Source organism: Mastigoproctus giganteus, chromosome 6, assembly GCF_048544385.1.
Source record: "Mastigoproctus giganteus isolate SK-2022 chromosome 6, ASM4854438v1, whole genome shotgun sequence".
Taxonomy (NCBI): Eukaryota; Metazoa; Arthropoda; class Arachnida; order Uropygi; family Thelyphonidae; genus Mastigoproctus; species Mastigoproctus giganteus.
Genome location: NC_143580.1, coordinates 8,914,232 through 8,929,919, shown reverse-complemented (window position 1 = coordinate 8,929,919; position 15,688 = coordinate 8,914,232). Strand labels below are relative to the sequence as shown.

The 15,688-nt window shown below is 35.9% G+C and overlaps 1 protein-coding gene across 1 annotated transcript in view; it reads right to left on the bottom strand.

Annotated features, from left to right (window-relative positions):
• Nucleotides 1-14,786, bottom strand: part of LOC150083887 (prostaglandin E synthase 2-like) — a 35,737-nt gene extending 20,951 nt beyond the window's left edge. Inside the window, exons 1-3 of the mRNA XM_090374927.1 lie at nt 14,251-14,786; nt 8,237-8,452; nt 5,240-5,445 (exon numbers count right to left, since the gene is read on the bottom strand). Of these exons, the coding sequence (XP_090231053.1) occupies nt 5,240-5,445; nt 8,237-8,452; nt 14,251-14,622 (794 nt within the window). The 5' untranslated portion in view covers nt 14,623-14,786. The remainder of the gene's footprint in view (nt 1-5,239; nt 5,446-8,236; nt 8,453-14,250) is intronic.
• Between the last annotated feature and the right edge of the window lie 902 nt (nt 14,787-15,688).

Genomic DNA, 15,688 nt, shown 5'->3' with positions numbered 1-15,688 from the left:
CATTGTAAACAGGTTGCAAGGAAGGCCCATGGTGTCCTATCGATGATCTATCGAACTTTTGCAAGTAGAGATAGGGACGTGATAATCCCATTATATAAGGCTTATGTTAGACCCGGCTTGGAATACTGTGTTCAAGTATGGAGACTGCACCTAAAGAAAGACATCGAGCTTCTTGAAAGGGTGCAAAGACGGGTCACTCGCCTGGTGAGATCGGCAAAAGGGCGTCCTTATGAAGAAAGACTTCGAATATGTGGGTTGCAGAGTTTGGAAACTAGACACCTTAGAGGAGATTTGATTGAGGTGTTTAAGGCTCTGAGAGGCATCAGTAAAATGAATGAGGACGAAATTTTGAAGATTATAAATGATGCTAGAACTAGGGGACATAAATTCAAGTTACGGGGGGAAATGTTTAGATTGGACTGCAGGAAGTTTTATTTTAGCCAGCGAGTTATAAATTACTGGAATAAGTTGCCTACGTGGGTGGTAGAGGCCGACAGTTTGGGGAAATTCAAAGGTCATCTGGATAGTACTTTCGGGTAAGGGAAGCGCATAGGATGATAGGTTTAATTTATTTTTTTTTATTAATTATTATTATTTATTTATTTTTTTTTTTGTTTTTATCATTGTTTTGTTCGGATTTTTTTTTTTTTGGCTGGTGCAGCATAAGCCGTAGGCTTTCTTGCACCATGCGGCCATTACTAATACTAATACTAATTTCCTGAAAATTGCAGTCTACAGAAGTTCAAGTCCAATGTCAACAAATATCTATATCTTCTTTCGTCTTCTCAACCTTCAACCCATGCATGGTACTAAGTACTATAGGTTCTAATACCTTTCGTGTTTGGGGTTTACATAAAAAAAAAATCACAACCTGCTGTATGAAATCATTTCTCCAATCTGCTTTTTGAAAAAGTTAGCAATCACAGAAGAGAGTTAAGCAGTTCCCACAGTGAAGCTATAAAAATAATGGCATCGAAACACACATCTTATGTTCACAAACCTAACTTCAACTTTAAAACAGCCTAGATATTACAGAAACACTGCTCCATTACCCTTAATTATGTAGAACTTACCCTGGTTAAGCTACAGTCTTATCCTAGTTGTTTTTAAAAGTTAGGAAGAAAAATTCTCATATTTCCAATTTAAATGTTGATGATATCAAAAACTTTACATTGGTTGTTGTTGTTATTTGGTTTTTAGGAGCATTAGCAACTAAGGCCATATTGCTCCGGGGATATTAGGTGGTCATTCCCTGACCTTTCCGCATCCTCCGTATTTGGTGGTCACAGGCTCGAACCCCGGTCTAATCAAGAAGCGTGTGCTACGCACTGCCGCTCCTGCCCACCTGGCTACGGAGGCGCATTACATTGGAAATAGTATTTCAATGTGTTGCATAATTAACAATCTTCCCATTAAGATTATAAAAAAATAATCTATGTAATGATGTGGACTTACTGTTAATGTATTTACGAGGTAAAGGCCAGGATTGTTACGCAGTGTGGTCTTTGTGATTTTGTGGGGGATCCCTTCCTAAGGAGGTTTCTGAAATCTACCCAAATTTGCTCTAAATAGGTCAACCATGTGCTACTTTTCACTCTGGTTGCCACCAAGACAATATTCTTCTCTATTGAAGGGATAAGTTACATTGGAAAGCACATAAAGCACACTCTCACCTACAAACTATGCTGTCATGATATTTAAGGATCATATTAAGATGTCATAATATCACAATATTATATTTTAACATCAAACTGAATGCAGCCTATTATATGGGCATTTAACAAATGATCTAATTAAAAATTTCTGTATTTATTTATTGAAAGAATCCAGGGAAATTATATATACGAATTTTAACTTAATAAATGAAACATTGTTGTATTATATCTATTTTTATTTCTTTAAGAAATTGTTTTCAACATCTACTTTGAATTTTGCTTTCTGTTAGAGCTCATCAAATTGATTTACAGAAATGTTTTACTTTTTAACAACCATCACACAATATACTTTGTATTCTTAAATAATGATACAAACAGCTATATTTAACCCAGACATAGTGGCGAGTCACCTGAGAGATGATTCTTGAAAATAACATTCCCACGTTAACACTTAATCATTAATCAAAAAAAATTAATGAAACTTTACAATTCTTAAAACGATTAAAAATCTGATATTTTTTCTACTTTCCTAAATACAGTAATACCCCGAAGTTACGCGATAGGTGGGTCAGACGAAAATCACTTAAGTCGAATTCGCGTAAGTTGAGATACAACTTTGCATATAAATACATATATATTTTGTTTAATTGGGACCAAGGACTAACAAAAACACTAGTTTAGAAGAAAAATATTTAATAAAATTGCAGTTCTTTATACATATTAATACAAAATAAATGAGTTACATAAAAAAGTTATTTCGATGTCGATGGCTTCATAAAATCTAACAAATTCGTCTGACAACACAGCGCCTTCTTTTTTTCACGCAGAATTTCTTTGTAGCAAGCTAATAATTTTTTTATTCCTTGCTTTGTAACTATAATGCGTTCTTTGTTGGAGTCTGTTTTCTAAAATTTTTAAGCCCTTTTCAATTGAGCTGAGACCTTCTGTCAAGCTTGCAATTGTCATGTGCTTTTCTGGTGGAACTGGGTCTGAAGTGTTGGATACTTCAGTGACGTTTTGCTCACGCATCTCTATCAGCTCATTCATTGTCAGCTCCTGACTATGTGAATCCAACAGCTCGTTGACATCATCACCATTGACTTCCAAATCTAATTGCCTGGCAAGATTAACAATTTCTTCTATCACATGAGTGAGTGACATGATCAGTTTCTGGCATTGTTTTTGTCTCGGTTTTGAAAAAAAAATGGACAGTTACTTCCAGACACCATTCAATGTTTTTTTGTGAATTTCATCCCAAGATTCTTCAATGATTCTTATGGCATCTAAAACATTGAATTGTTTCCAAAAGTCTTTAACAGATATCTCACTATTTTGTCTCATAGCTTCATTCAGACGTGCAAACAAATGCCTCGTGTAGTAAGCCTTGAATGTTTTGGTGACTCCCTGGTCCATCGGTTGAAGCAAGCTGGTTGTGTTTGGAGGCAAAAACACAACTTTCACACGTCGGTCGAAATTAATTAGGGTGGTAGGAGGGTGACCGGGTGCATTGTCAATAAGAAGCATCACTTTAAATGGAATCTGTTTAGACTTGCAATAACGTTCGACTTCGGGTATGAAGTGGTGACCAAACCAGTCCTCAAAAATGGAAGCTGTCACCAAAGCTTTATGATTTAACTTCCAAATCACTGGTAAGCTAATTTTAAATATACACCAATAGAAAAAATCAAGAACCGCGTAACTCAGAGTTCGCGTAAGTCGGGGTATTACTGTATATTCAAACGTTTACTGTAGTAGTTTTATTTTAAAATAAAGTGATTTATTTTAAAGTTTTTGCACATAAATTTCACACGAGAACCTGTAAGGGAACCCATCACTGTGTTTGCAAATATTTGCCATTTTGCTTGAAGAGTAGCATGATACTGGACAAGTGATGATGATATGTTTGTTTAAGGTTTCAGGTTACTCGTTTTTCCTCTCTCACTAGTTCAATAAAAATCCACAGTTTTACATAGTTGTTTTTAAAAAGAAATGGGAAAATGAAACCCAATATTCTCTACAAATGGCTACCACACTATGGGAAGCAAGATATGCAGTTTCAAATTTTGCCCAAAAATTTGTAATAAATTTTTTAATAAACCTAAAAATGGAAGTAATTAATATTATCAAATATATATAGTATTTTTTTAAAATGTTTATAATATTTATAAACATAAGCAGAAATATGTTTGAAATTTTGCACACTTAATTTAATGGTCTTTTAAACTAGAAAATGAGAGACTAAGATTAATATTACTATTTTATGTGTAAAGCTCTTTTTGCAATTTTCAGCAGAATTACATTTTACTTGATTTTTTGAAAAACAAAGTAAAACATATGTTTTAAAATTTTTAATTTTTTATTAAAACTTAAAAAGTACACACAATAAGTACTCCAATCCACTAAGAAAATATGAAATATTGTTACCATTTAAGCACAAACACAAAATACTCAAAACAATTTCCAAAAATTAAAAGGAAGGTTGACACCTGCAGTGAACTGCCCCCTTTTTGCTACATTTTAGGTGCCATTCAGAACAGAAATTAAGCTAACAGGTCTATAATTACTCATGTCACTCTTTAATCTCCCTTTGTGAATTGGGGATGCATTCACACATCTCCAGTCCACAGGACTTCTCCTGAATCCAAGGATGCTCTCATAATTATGGCTAAGGGTCGATTTACCTCCTTAGCTGCCTCCCGTAATATAACTGGATAGATCTCATTCACCCCAAGTGCCTTTTTTTTTTTTTATGTTTAACTTCTACAGTTTCTCTTCCACTTTCCTCTCAGTTATTACAAAATCACTTAGCTCCCTGTCAGTTTGCAAAACTGCTGACATCCACTTCCCTAAAGAATTCCTCGTGTGAATATAGATGCAAAATACTTATTCAGTTTTCCAGCAACCTGAGCAGGATCAGAACCATCGATATCAAGTGGATCAACGTGATACATCCCATTCCTTCTTGAGTTTACATAAGTAAAGAAGACTTTGCTGTTTTTCTTTGCATCTGCCAAAGATTTCTCATAATCTGCCTTTGCTTGCCCAACATCCTTTGTGACAACTGCAGATTAATTTGTATCTACCATAATTTCCTATATCACCTGATAGCCTAGTAACTTCTATGATTAATTCCTTGAATGCTTCCCATTTAGAATTTGGTAACATCATCGATTGGTCCTACTGTACAGAATTTAAAAACTGTCTTTAGACCACTATAGTTGTCTTTACAAAAGCAAAAACCCTTCCCTTTACTGTTGATGGTAAATACATCTTTAAGTAAACCCCACATCAATACACTGATCACTGCCACCTAGTGGTTCATTTATCTGCACATTCTTAATGCACGAACCATTGATATTATTTGTGCATCTTAATGCACGAATAACTGCTGATAATTCAGATCGAGAGTATTACTCCCTCTTGTTGCCTCTCCAACATGCTGTTGAGAGACTATTCTGTAATTTAATACTGACTTGGCTGTATTACGTAATTTTTCATGAACTTAATTATAAAATAATCTTTGAAGAAATAAAATTTTCAGAACAATTAATAATAAAAACAAAGGTAACAAAACAGCCTCTTACTTAATATCTTCTGTATTTCTTCCTTTGACATTACGATCTTCAAACATCAAAAAATATGTGTGAAGCATTTCCATTTTTTTTTTCCCAGTTACTTCATCATTATAAATTAAAGAAGGATAAAATTTCAAAATATCATTCAAATCCTGTTTGGGATTTAGAAGGAAGCTGCCCAAAATGCTGATAATAAGAGAGGAATCAACCAATTGCTGTTAAAAAATAAAAGTTAAGCCTGTTAAACCAAAGAACAAAAATAATTATATAAAATAATTTAAAATCTTTAAAAATTCCTGTCTGTTGTGACATTGCAATATAGGAAAATGTATAAAATTAAATGTTTTTTCTTTCTTTCTTTATACTGTACATGATGCTTTGCTACTCAATTAAATTTATATTCCGAATATTGCCTCCACACAAATAAATTAAGATAATTAGTTGGGAGTGATTAACCAATTTGTGAATTATTTGGTTTTCAGATTAAGTGCATCACAATTTTGGGAATCACCTGAGGCTTCTAATTTTAACGTTATAAGGCATACCTCACTTAACAATATGGTCAAGATCCTCAAAAAAAATGTAATTAACCAAAATGTCATTAAGCAAATAGCAATTTTCCATTTACTGACATGTTATGATGACAGACATTCTACAAAAAAAAAATTAAAAAAAAAATTTAAAAAAATAGCGAATTTTAAATATAACAGTTGTTAGAGCATAATACACTAATAATGAAAAAATTCAGCTAACCAATTTTGCATAAACCAATAACAACAGTAGCTAGCTACAAGATGCATTAAAAAAGTTATAAAGGTTTCTAAATTTATTTCTCATAAAATATACAAATACAGAAGTGACACTTGTGTCAATTTTCAACACAGTCTCCTAGAAGCTACACATATTTTCACATCTGTTCTTCCAAGCTGTGAAGGTTGTGGCAAAGCTTTCTTTGGAGGTATGTTCGGCCCAATGGTAACTAGCAGAAGCAGCTGCTTGTTGGCTAGAAAAGCTTCTGCTATAAATTGTTGGGAATGAGCAAAAGTCACTAGGTGTAAGATCAGGTGAGTATAGAGGATGTGAGATAACCCCAATGTTGTTTTCTTTAAAAAAATTTTGCACATTTTCAGAATGATGGGGAGGGGGGTGAAGCATTGTCCTGATGGAAACAAATGTGATTCAGTTTGTGTGGATGTTTCTTCTGAAATTCTGGGAACTCTTTCTTCAGAAGTTCTTCACATGAATTCTGTTACTATAGTGCCTTTGGGTACACAATGTGTAAGGATTATTCCATCAATATCCCCAAAAACAGCAACAATCATTCTCTGCACTAGCAGCAACATGGAACTTTTTTTTGGGTGGTGGTGAATCAGGGTGCTTCCACTGTGCAGACTAACAGTTTGTTTCTGAATTGAAGAGTGGAACCATTGTCTCATCGATTGTGACAATTGAGGAAAAGTAAGATCCATTCACTGCAGTATCTTGAGCAAGCACTGCTTCACACAAGTTGACATGATTATATGGCACCTCCGTAGCCAGGTGGGCAGGAGTGGCAGTGCATAGCACACGCTTCTTGATTAGACCAGGGTTCGAGCCCGTGACCACCAAATACGGAGGATACGGAAAGGTCAGGGAATGACCACTGCAAATCCCCGGAGCAATATGGCCTTAGTTACTAATGCTCCAAAAAAATAAATAAATATATAAAAAAATAACAATAACATGATTATATAAAAATAACAAATAACAATAACATGATTATATCTTTTTGTTCCTGGGAAAGCTACCTTGGAACCCACCAAACTGACACCTTGCTCATTCTGAGATCTTCATAGAGTATGGCATACATGGATCCAACAGAAATGTTTGTGGTTGTTGCAATTCCATCCACTGTCGATCTTCTCTCACCAAAAATCATTTCCTCAACCCAGCAGATGTTGGCCCCGGAACAACTGGCTCAATGTCTAGGTACACATGCCTCGTTTTCACAGGACCTGTCCTTCATGATACTTAGATACTCAGCTACGAACACTTTTCACACCCATAAGACATAAGACTTTTCACACCTATAGGACACACTTCTGACATTTTCTGATTGATTATTCTTGATGAGTGAAGGATGCTATTTTAAGTATTATAAACATAGTATACTGTTTACAGTGCTGCAATGATGGCAGCACAAGCACACTGCTTGTGTTGCCATTTTCTGAAAACATTCAGAAAAACTAAGTGGTACCGCACACATACCTTGATTATTTTGTGAGAAATAAACTTGGAGACTTCATAACTTGAACACACCTCATATTCAACAGCATGATAGTAAAAGAGAAGGTGAAAACTTTGAGGATCATTGGTTAGTTAACATAGATTCATCTCCAACATGCCTATAATTGTGGAAGAAAGGATAACTGAGGAATAGCAAATGAATGAACATTTTATTGTTGTTTCATTAATCTTAGTAATTAAACCAATGGATGAACTAGCTAATTAACATTTTACATTAATCAACTGATGAACTAATAGACACCACCCTATTATATTACATGATAGATTAAGTTAACAATTAACAGGACTGAAGATGGAAAACAGCGAGTTCCTGAAATAACCCTAAGTGTTTGGCATTGACGTGGTTCAATTCCTTTAAATTGTATCATTTCCATAATAAATTACTTAATCTACCATGTGATATAATAGTACAGCATCTATCAATTCATTAACATAATAATAAACAATCATGTAGACCCTCCCTTCCATATAATTAACATTTGTTCACCCATTGATTGAATTAAATAATTAAATCAATGGATGAAATGGATAATGCTTATACCTGTCTTTGAAATTTATTTTCTAAACATATACTGAATTTATTTCTAAATATTTGTTTGTAGCTGATGCTGTTAGAGGCATATTTAACATTTATCTATGAAGAGTCATGTAAAGCAAAACAGAAAACAGAAATTAACTACTATTAAAGTACATTCCTAGTTCTTGCACAGTTCAGCTTACTTTGTATTCATTGTGCCTTTGGTTGTAGACCATTAATATGGGTACTTTTTTATACTCAGAAAACTGAATCTGTTGTCTAAATAATGGGTTCACCTCCACAATATCAAAAGGAATGCCATAATATTCCAGAAAGGCACGCACTTTGCAACAGAATGGGCAGGTCTGATACTGATAGAGGATTAATTTAAGTCCAAGATCTTTAATGACACCATCAACCTGAAGAAACAATAAATCTCATTAGGCATATATATATATATATATATATACATAAAAAAGAAAAACATATTGTAGACATCATGTATAGAACTGTACAGGTTAAAAAATAAATTAATATCCTAATAAAAAGTATATACAGTAAAATTTCATTACAGCAAATTCCATTTAAATGAGAAATCAACTATAATAAAAATATTTGCAGGTCCCAGGTTCATTGTGTATTATGTCTATGGAAAAGTGGGCTGATATGCAGGTTTTCCAGGCAGAAAAACCTGGATAACTCCTGGAGGATACCTTACTCCACCTGAGATCTGCTAACTACAGCCTCAATTGAAGACTTTAGACATTCTTCTTCCAGTCGTAGATAGGAATCAAATCCCGACCTCACCAAATGACAAGTAGTGAGGTACTTGATGACTTCCCTCATTAATAGTGCTCTTAAGTTTCATTTGAATAAATCAGTTCTGACAAAAAATTCTGCACAATGAATTATTTTCAAAGTACAACTATGCATAAAATGCACTGATTTACAAAAGAATGAAAAACTATGTGAAAATCATGAATTGCTAGTGTATGAAAGAATAAACTTTTGGTTTCATCAATTGTACATGAAATCTTTGGAACACGCTAAGTGCAACCCATATTATAAATATAGCCATGAAAGGAATAAAGGAAATTAACACACAGAAATTAATAATATGTTACATGCTGCACTGTATTCCACATCTTTAAAAACATAGATTTTTGAAGATGTGGAAAAATTCAATAGTGCACCCTCTACATCATTTTCCACGTTTCTGATTGTGCTCAAATGCACTGGGTTCTCCCCTGCCACCCAACAGTATGTAATGGGTACCATGTACCAACAGCTTTTCATTAAAAAAAAAAAAATTACAATGTGTGTATGATGACACAATCTGAAGTTATGGATTTGTCTGATGTACAAATCCATAACTTCAGATTGTGTCATCTGAAGTTATGGATTTGTCTGATGTACAAATTAGTGTAATTGCAATTTCTGGTTATGTGTGTTATGGATTTGTATAACATTACTGCTTGAATCTAGGTAAACATAAGAACATTGTCATAAGTGCCATTTGTTTGTCATAAAAAAAAAAAAAAAACATCAGAATTACACTAAAACATTAGAAAAAAAACCATTTGGGGGGCAAACTTAACTCTGAATCCTGCAGGGGGAAAGTGCACCTTCCTATGAAAGGCCAATCAAATCAAAAATTTATGAACTATTAAATGATTATAAAAACTTGTTTTGAAAACTTTATAAAAAACTGAAACACAAAAACAGGAAGGAACCAAGAGCCCAACATTGAACTTCAGTGTCATTTGATGGTCCAAATAAATACATTTTCCAATTATACTTTGGGATGATCACATAAGGCCAGAGGAATTCAAAAGATAGAGAAAACATATGAACATCATCATATTTAGTAGTCATGCAGGCTTGAACCATGGTCATTCTGTAAATGCAAAAAGAGCACTTAAGAGAATAGGTCTCATGACTTGTGTAATACTCGATTTTGGAAATTGAACAATTCAGTTATCATATCTGCAAAAGGCCTGGCAACTTAAGTACATTTAATGATGAATTTTGTCAAACCAATTGATAGCTAATACTTATTGTATGTAACTTGCAACTGGAATTTAATTTTATTAGAAGTAGGGCTAACTTTTTTCCTTTTTTTTTAATAAAAACCACAAGCACAAAGGTATTAGAATCTATGCAAGTACCATGCAAGGGCTGAAGGTCAAGAAGATTAAAGGGAGGTGGGAAAAAGCGTGTACATGCTGGCTAGGTTCTTTACTAGTTACCACAGAGCAGACCTTGGCCAGCATATACACTCCTCCTCCTCTTAAATGACTTAGCCCATATAGCAAAATTAAAATCCATTACAAGTTACTACTACTACATGAAATTTGGCTATCAAATTGGGTTAATGTTTAGAACATGAGGCACAATCCCATTGCAACTACAAGTGATAGGCAGGTCTAGCTCCACCCACCAGTTGCTTACATAGACTGCTAATGACTATGATTTTGCATTACAGAGAATACCATTTGTCAAACTACAACTGACAGGAATACCATCTACAGGCCAGTAAACCTGACCTATATTTTTAGTAGACTAACAATTTCAAAACTGTTCTCTCCCTTTCATATTCGGTTAGTCAAAAAAGATTAGATTAGGTTAGTTTATGCAAATAATTCGGGATGAATTCAAGTGAAAAACAGTGTCCATAATTTTTGGGTACAGCATTGTCTATGGTCACAGTTTTTTGCCTGAATCGGTCCTGAATTAGAAGAATAACATAATCTTTTCTTGACTAAATGAAAATGGAATATATTAAAAAAAAAGAAAAAACACTTTTGTAAACTTCAGTATACAGCCTTTCATGCATTCAACAAAAAAGGAAAGAAAATAACTCACAGGACTAGATATTCCAATCACAGTGAATAAGTGGGTAGTGGGTGGAGATGAGATTATGGGATTGGCATTGTGCATCATATTCTTAAGATTAACTTCATATTGAATTATTTTTGAAGGTTAACTGTCCTATCAGCCAATAGCTCAAACCAGCTATGGCTCTAGTATAAGTAAAGTCACCACCTAAAGGATTATTATGAAAATTTGAAAATTAAATGTTAGGTTACTGATTTTTTTATTTTATTTTATTGCATGATATTACCATTAGTATTAGTAGAGGCATATGATGCAAGAAAGCAAGGCAATTAATCTGGGCAAGAGGAAGAATCGATCAGCATTGGGCATGCTCACTGGGCATACAAAATGCACATGCCGTACAAAATACCCTTCACGGTTACAAGCCAGGGGTATATAGTACTCTATATAGTACAATACAGGGTGTCTTAAAAATATTGGTACAAACATTTAGGGAAAGTAGGTAACATCTAAAGGAATGTGAATCACATAGGAACCCATAACCGGAAACGTCACAGGAAAGTAGTAGCAGAGGCACAAGAAGCAGAAATGACACAAGACAGTAATTAGTGGCAAACACTTACTTGACATAATATTAACAATAGAGTACGAGATGGATGTATTTCATGATGTTACAACAGATGCTCGAAGGTGCCACCACGAGACGCGATGCATGCGTGACACCGACGCAGCATGGATTGGCGGACACGATCGAACACACCTGGAGTTTCTTTAACAGTAGCAGCAGCGCAGATGAGTCTCGCCACGAGATCCATTTCCGTCTCCACAGGCGATTCATACACAATAGATTTGAGAGCCCCCCCCACACAAAGAAATCAAGGCTCGATAAATCAGGTGAGCATGGGGCTCACCTGATTCATCCATGGGGACTCACCTGAATCAGGCAACGGGTCCACCCCGGCCAATCCATCGACGCCCAAAACGCCTGTTCAAATGGTCACGAACACACCTTCCATAATGGGCAGGCATCCCGTCATGTTGAAACCAAATGTTGCGTCTCACATTTGCTGTAACATCATCAAGTAACCCTGGTAGAACTTGTTCAAGAAAGATCCGATATTTAGTGGAGTTCATGCAGGATGGTAACAGGTATGGGCCGACTAAGCAGTCACCGACCATACCTGCCCACACATTTATTGCGAAGCAATGTTGTGCCCCATGTGGTGCACACTGTATGGGTTGTCGCACAATGCTTATTCAATCAGCATTGTGCTGATTGAATAAGCCTTCCCGAGTGAAATAAGCCTCATCCGCGAACAAAACATAGGCTGGAAAATTCAAGTCTTGAACACTTTCTTGGAGAAACCACTGTGCAAAAGCCACATGTGCAGGATGATCTTGGGGGAGCAGTAACTGAACCCTTTGGAGATGAAAGGGGTGTAAGGAATTGTCGTGCCAGACACGCTGTACACTGCACCCGAGACACTCCTAAGGGAGAAGTAATGGCACGTGTGCTGGTAGTAGGATTATTCTGGACTGCATCCAATACACTTTCTTCCATGGCGGGAATTCGTGTTGAATGTGGTCTGCCCGCACCACTCCTCTAAATGACCCATAATCACACAAATTTTGATGCACACGTGCAAACAAATAGTGGTCCGGTCTGGGAAGCGATTTCCATAAATTCGTTGAGCAGCTCATCCATTGCTCTCTGCTAATCCATACACTAGGTGCACGTTTGCTAGTTCACAGTTCGTATATCGATGCATGCTCTTCGTGTGGCGACTACTGCTTGAATGAGTAAACCAGAAATTTTCCCTCTCACAAACTGATGAACAGCACCAGGTACCGACTTACGGTGACGTTTCCGGTTATGGGTTCCTATGCGATTCACATTTATTTAGATGTTACCTACCTCCCCTAAACGTTTATGCCAATATTTTTGAGACACCCTGTAGATACAGTACTATAGTACTGTATATGGTACTCAAGATGTGGCCTGACCATTGCCTTATATAGAGGGATAATCACCTCCTTTTCCCTGCTAGAAAAATTCCTGTATATCATTGATAAGACACCATGAGCTACTCTTGCAGACCATCTGCACTGCTCAGAAAACTTCATATCTGACTGCACAATTACCCCCAGGTCCTTTTCATTCTCTACCATCTTCAGTGTAGTACCACATAGTTGATACGTTACTGCTTCCAATATGCAGTGCTTTATATTTGTCAATGTAAAACTTCAGTGGCCACCTCTCAGCCATCTACTCAACTTTTCTAGATCCTGTTGCACTAGCGTACTCTCACTAGTGTCATTAACAACCCTGCCAACCTTCGCATCGTCTGAAAACTTAAGACATTAAGCCTAATATACCCAAATCAATATCATTAATAAATACAGAAAACAACAATGGACCCAACACTGAACAGTGGGGGGACTCCACTAATAACATTACTCTACGATGAGCAATGTCCGTTAATTACCACTGTTTTCTTCCACTCAACTATCCGTTTATCAATTTGCCTCCAATGCCACACTGCTGCAATTTGTGCAACAGTATCAAAAACCTTCCTAAGATCAAGTATATGATATAAAAATTATTCTTTGCATCCAGTTCCTTTGTGACCATATCATAGTATCCAATCAAATTGGTCAGACAAGACTTCCCCTTAACAAACTCATGCTGTGTCTGAACTATATCTGAAGTCTTGTGTAGATGATCCTGCAGTGCTTCTTTAACCAGTGCCTCCATTACTTTTCCCAGAACAATAGTAAACTAACAGGTCTGTAATTACTTGTCATCCTTTGAACCTCCTTTATGAATCGGGGTCACATTTGCACATCTCCAATCCATGGGTACCTCCCCATTCCAAGGAAGCTCTCATAATTATGGCTAATGGTTTGCTTACTTCATTTGCTGCCTCCTTTAATATAACTGGATAGATCCCATCCACCTCAGGTGCCTTTCTTATGTTTAACTTCAACAATTTCTCCTCCACTTTGCTCTGTGTTATTACAAAATCATTTAGCTCACCGCCAGAGTTTAATACACCTCTGGCATTCCCCTCCCTGAATAACTGCTCATGTACAAATGTAGATGCAAAATACTCATTCAGTGTGTTAGCTACCTGAGCAGGCCCATGAACAGTAGAACCATCGACATCAAGTAGACCAATCTGATTCATCCCCTTCTTTCTAGAGTTTACATAAGTAAAGAACTATTTGCTATATATCACCAGATGGCGCTTTTCTAAATTGATAGTTAAGAGTCAGGAATTAAACTTCTAAATTCAAGTAAAACTATATTCAAATATTACAACAATCTTGACCGATAGTTGATTACTTTTGATTACGTCAGAAATAATAACAGACGTACCGATCTCGAAAGGGAAATATCTGAAGGTGCAGAAACATCATACGAATTACTCATTTCTACCATATTTGAAATTCGATTATTCCTGGTTGGACTAGCATATGTAGTACAATAACCGTATATTCCACCACCACAACCCATTACCAATGCAGTAGCTAAGGCTAAACGAGAAGTTGAGTTGAACAAACGCTTCCACTTCGAGTACTGCTGACCAGCAAAAAGACTTTGCTGCTGGACGACAAGTTTTTCCACTGAATTTTTTCTCAATAAATTCTGAATGGTATTCCTGTTTACAGTCACAAAAGTTCGTTTATTTATGAATCTAATAAGTTCACTGCTGGCCAGAGTCACGTTATTTCTCATACAAGCAGCCATTTCAATATAACTTAAGTAATAAATAATTAAGTAAAAAACCGATTAAATTTTCTTTTTCTTAACCCGATGATAACTGAACTATGGCAAAGAACTTTCCTTTCCAAAGCAATACATTAATACGCATTTTAAATCATGAATTTTCACAGAAACCAAAACCCACATTGGAAAGCGTGCTGCGCTACACTAGCGCCACCAGGACGGAAAAGAGACTAAACCACAAACTACACTGATTGAATCTGAATTTTGTGGTAATGTTACTTTATAGTTTAATTTTACTTCACCCCCACAAAAGTAATAATCACAAAAAAGTTTAAAAAATTTGATGAACTCGTTTTAAACGTCTTGATTTCAGGTAATAATCCAGTTTGATTTATTCTGTCACAAGTAGCGCCTATAAAAAAAATAATAATAAATTTTCTGTTTATACTCCGGGACGACCAAACTATCAGAGGAGTTCACAAGATAGACAGAATACAAGAAACAGCACCGTATTCAGCAGTCACGGGCTTGAACCCCGGTCACTCAAGGCACGTGTACTTAAGCACCCGCGCGCCTGACCACTAGGCTACGGCGGCCTATCACCCCTGGGGCTCACATCTGGTGAGTATGGGCTTGGCACATCCAGAGTCCTGAGCTGGATATCATTATTCTTCTCTTTCTTGGTGATTCCTTTCTACTTTTCTCTCTCTCTCTCTCTCTCTCTCTCTCTCTCTCTCTCTCTCTCTCTCTCTCTCTCTCTCTCTCAGGGTAACTCGGGAATTTTTTTTTGGTTGGTGCAGCATAAGCCTCTGGCTTCCTTGCACCATATGGCTAATAATAATAATAATAACGTTTCTGATAGGAGTGTTCCACGAAAAGGAATCACATTAGCATTAGCATTAGCATTAGTAGAGGCATTTGATGCAAGAAAGCAAGCTTATGCAGCATCAGCCAAAAAAAAAAAAAAAAAAAAAGTAACATAAATAAATAAAAATAACCACTTCCACTTCACCCCTCTGTTCGTTCGAAATACCTGTCCAGCTGAGCCTTAAACTTATTTAGGCTATCAACTTCCACGACAAGGGAT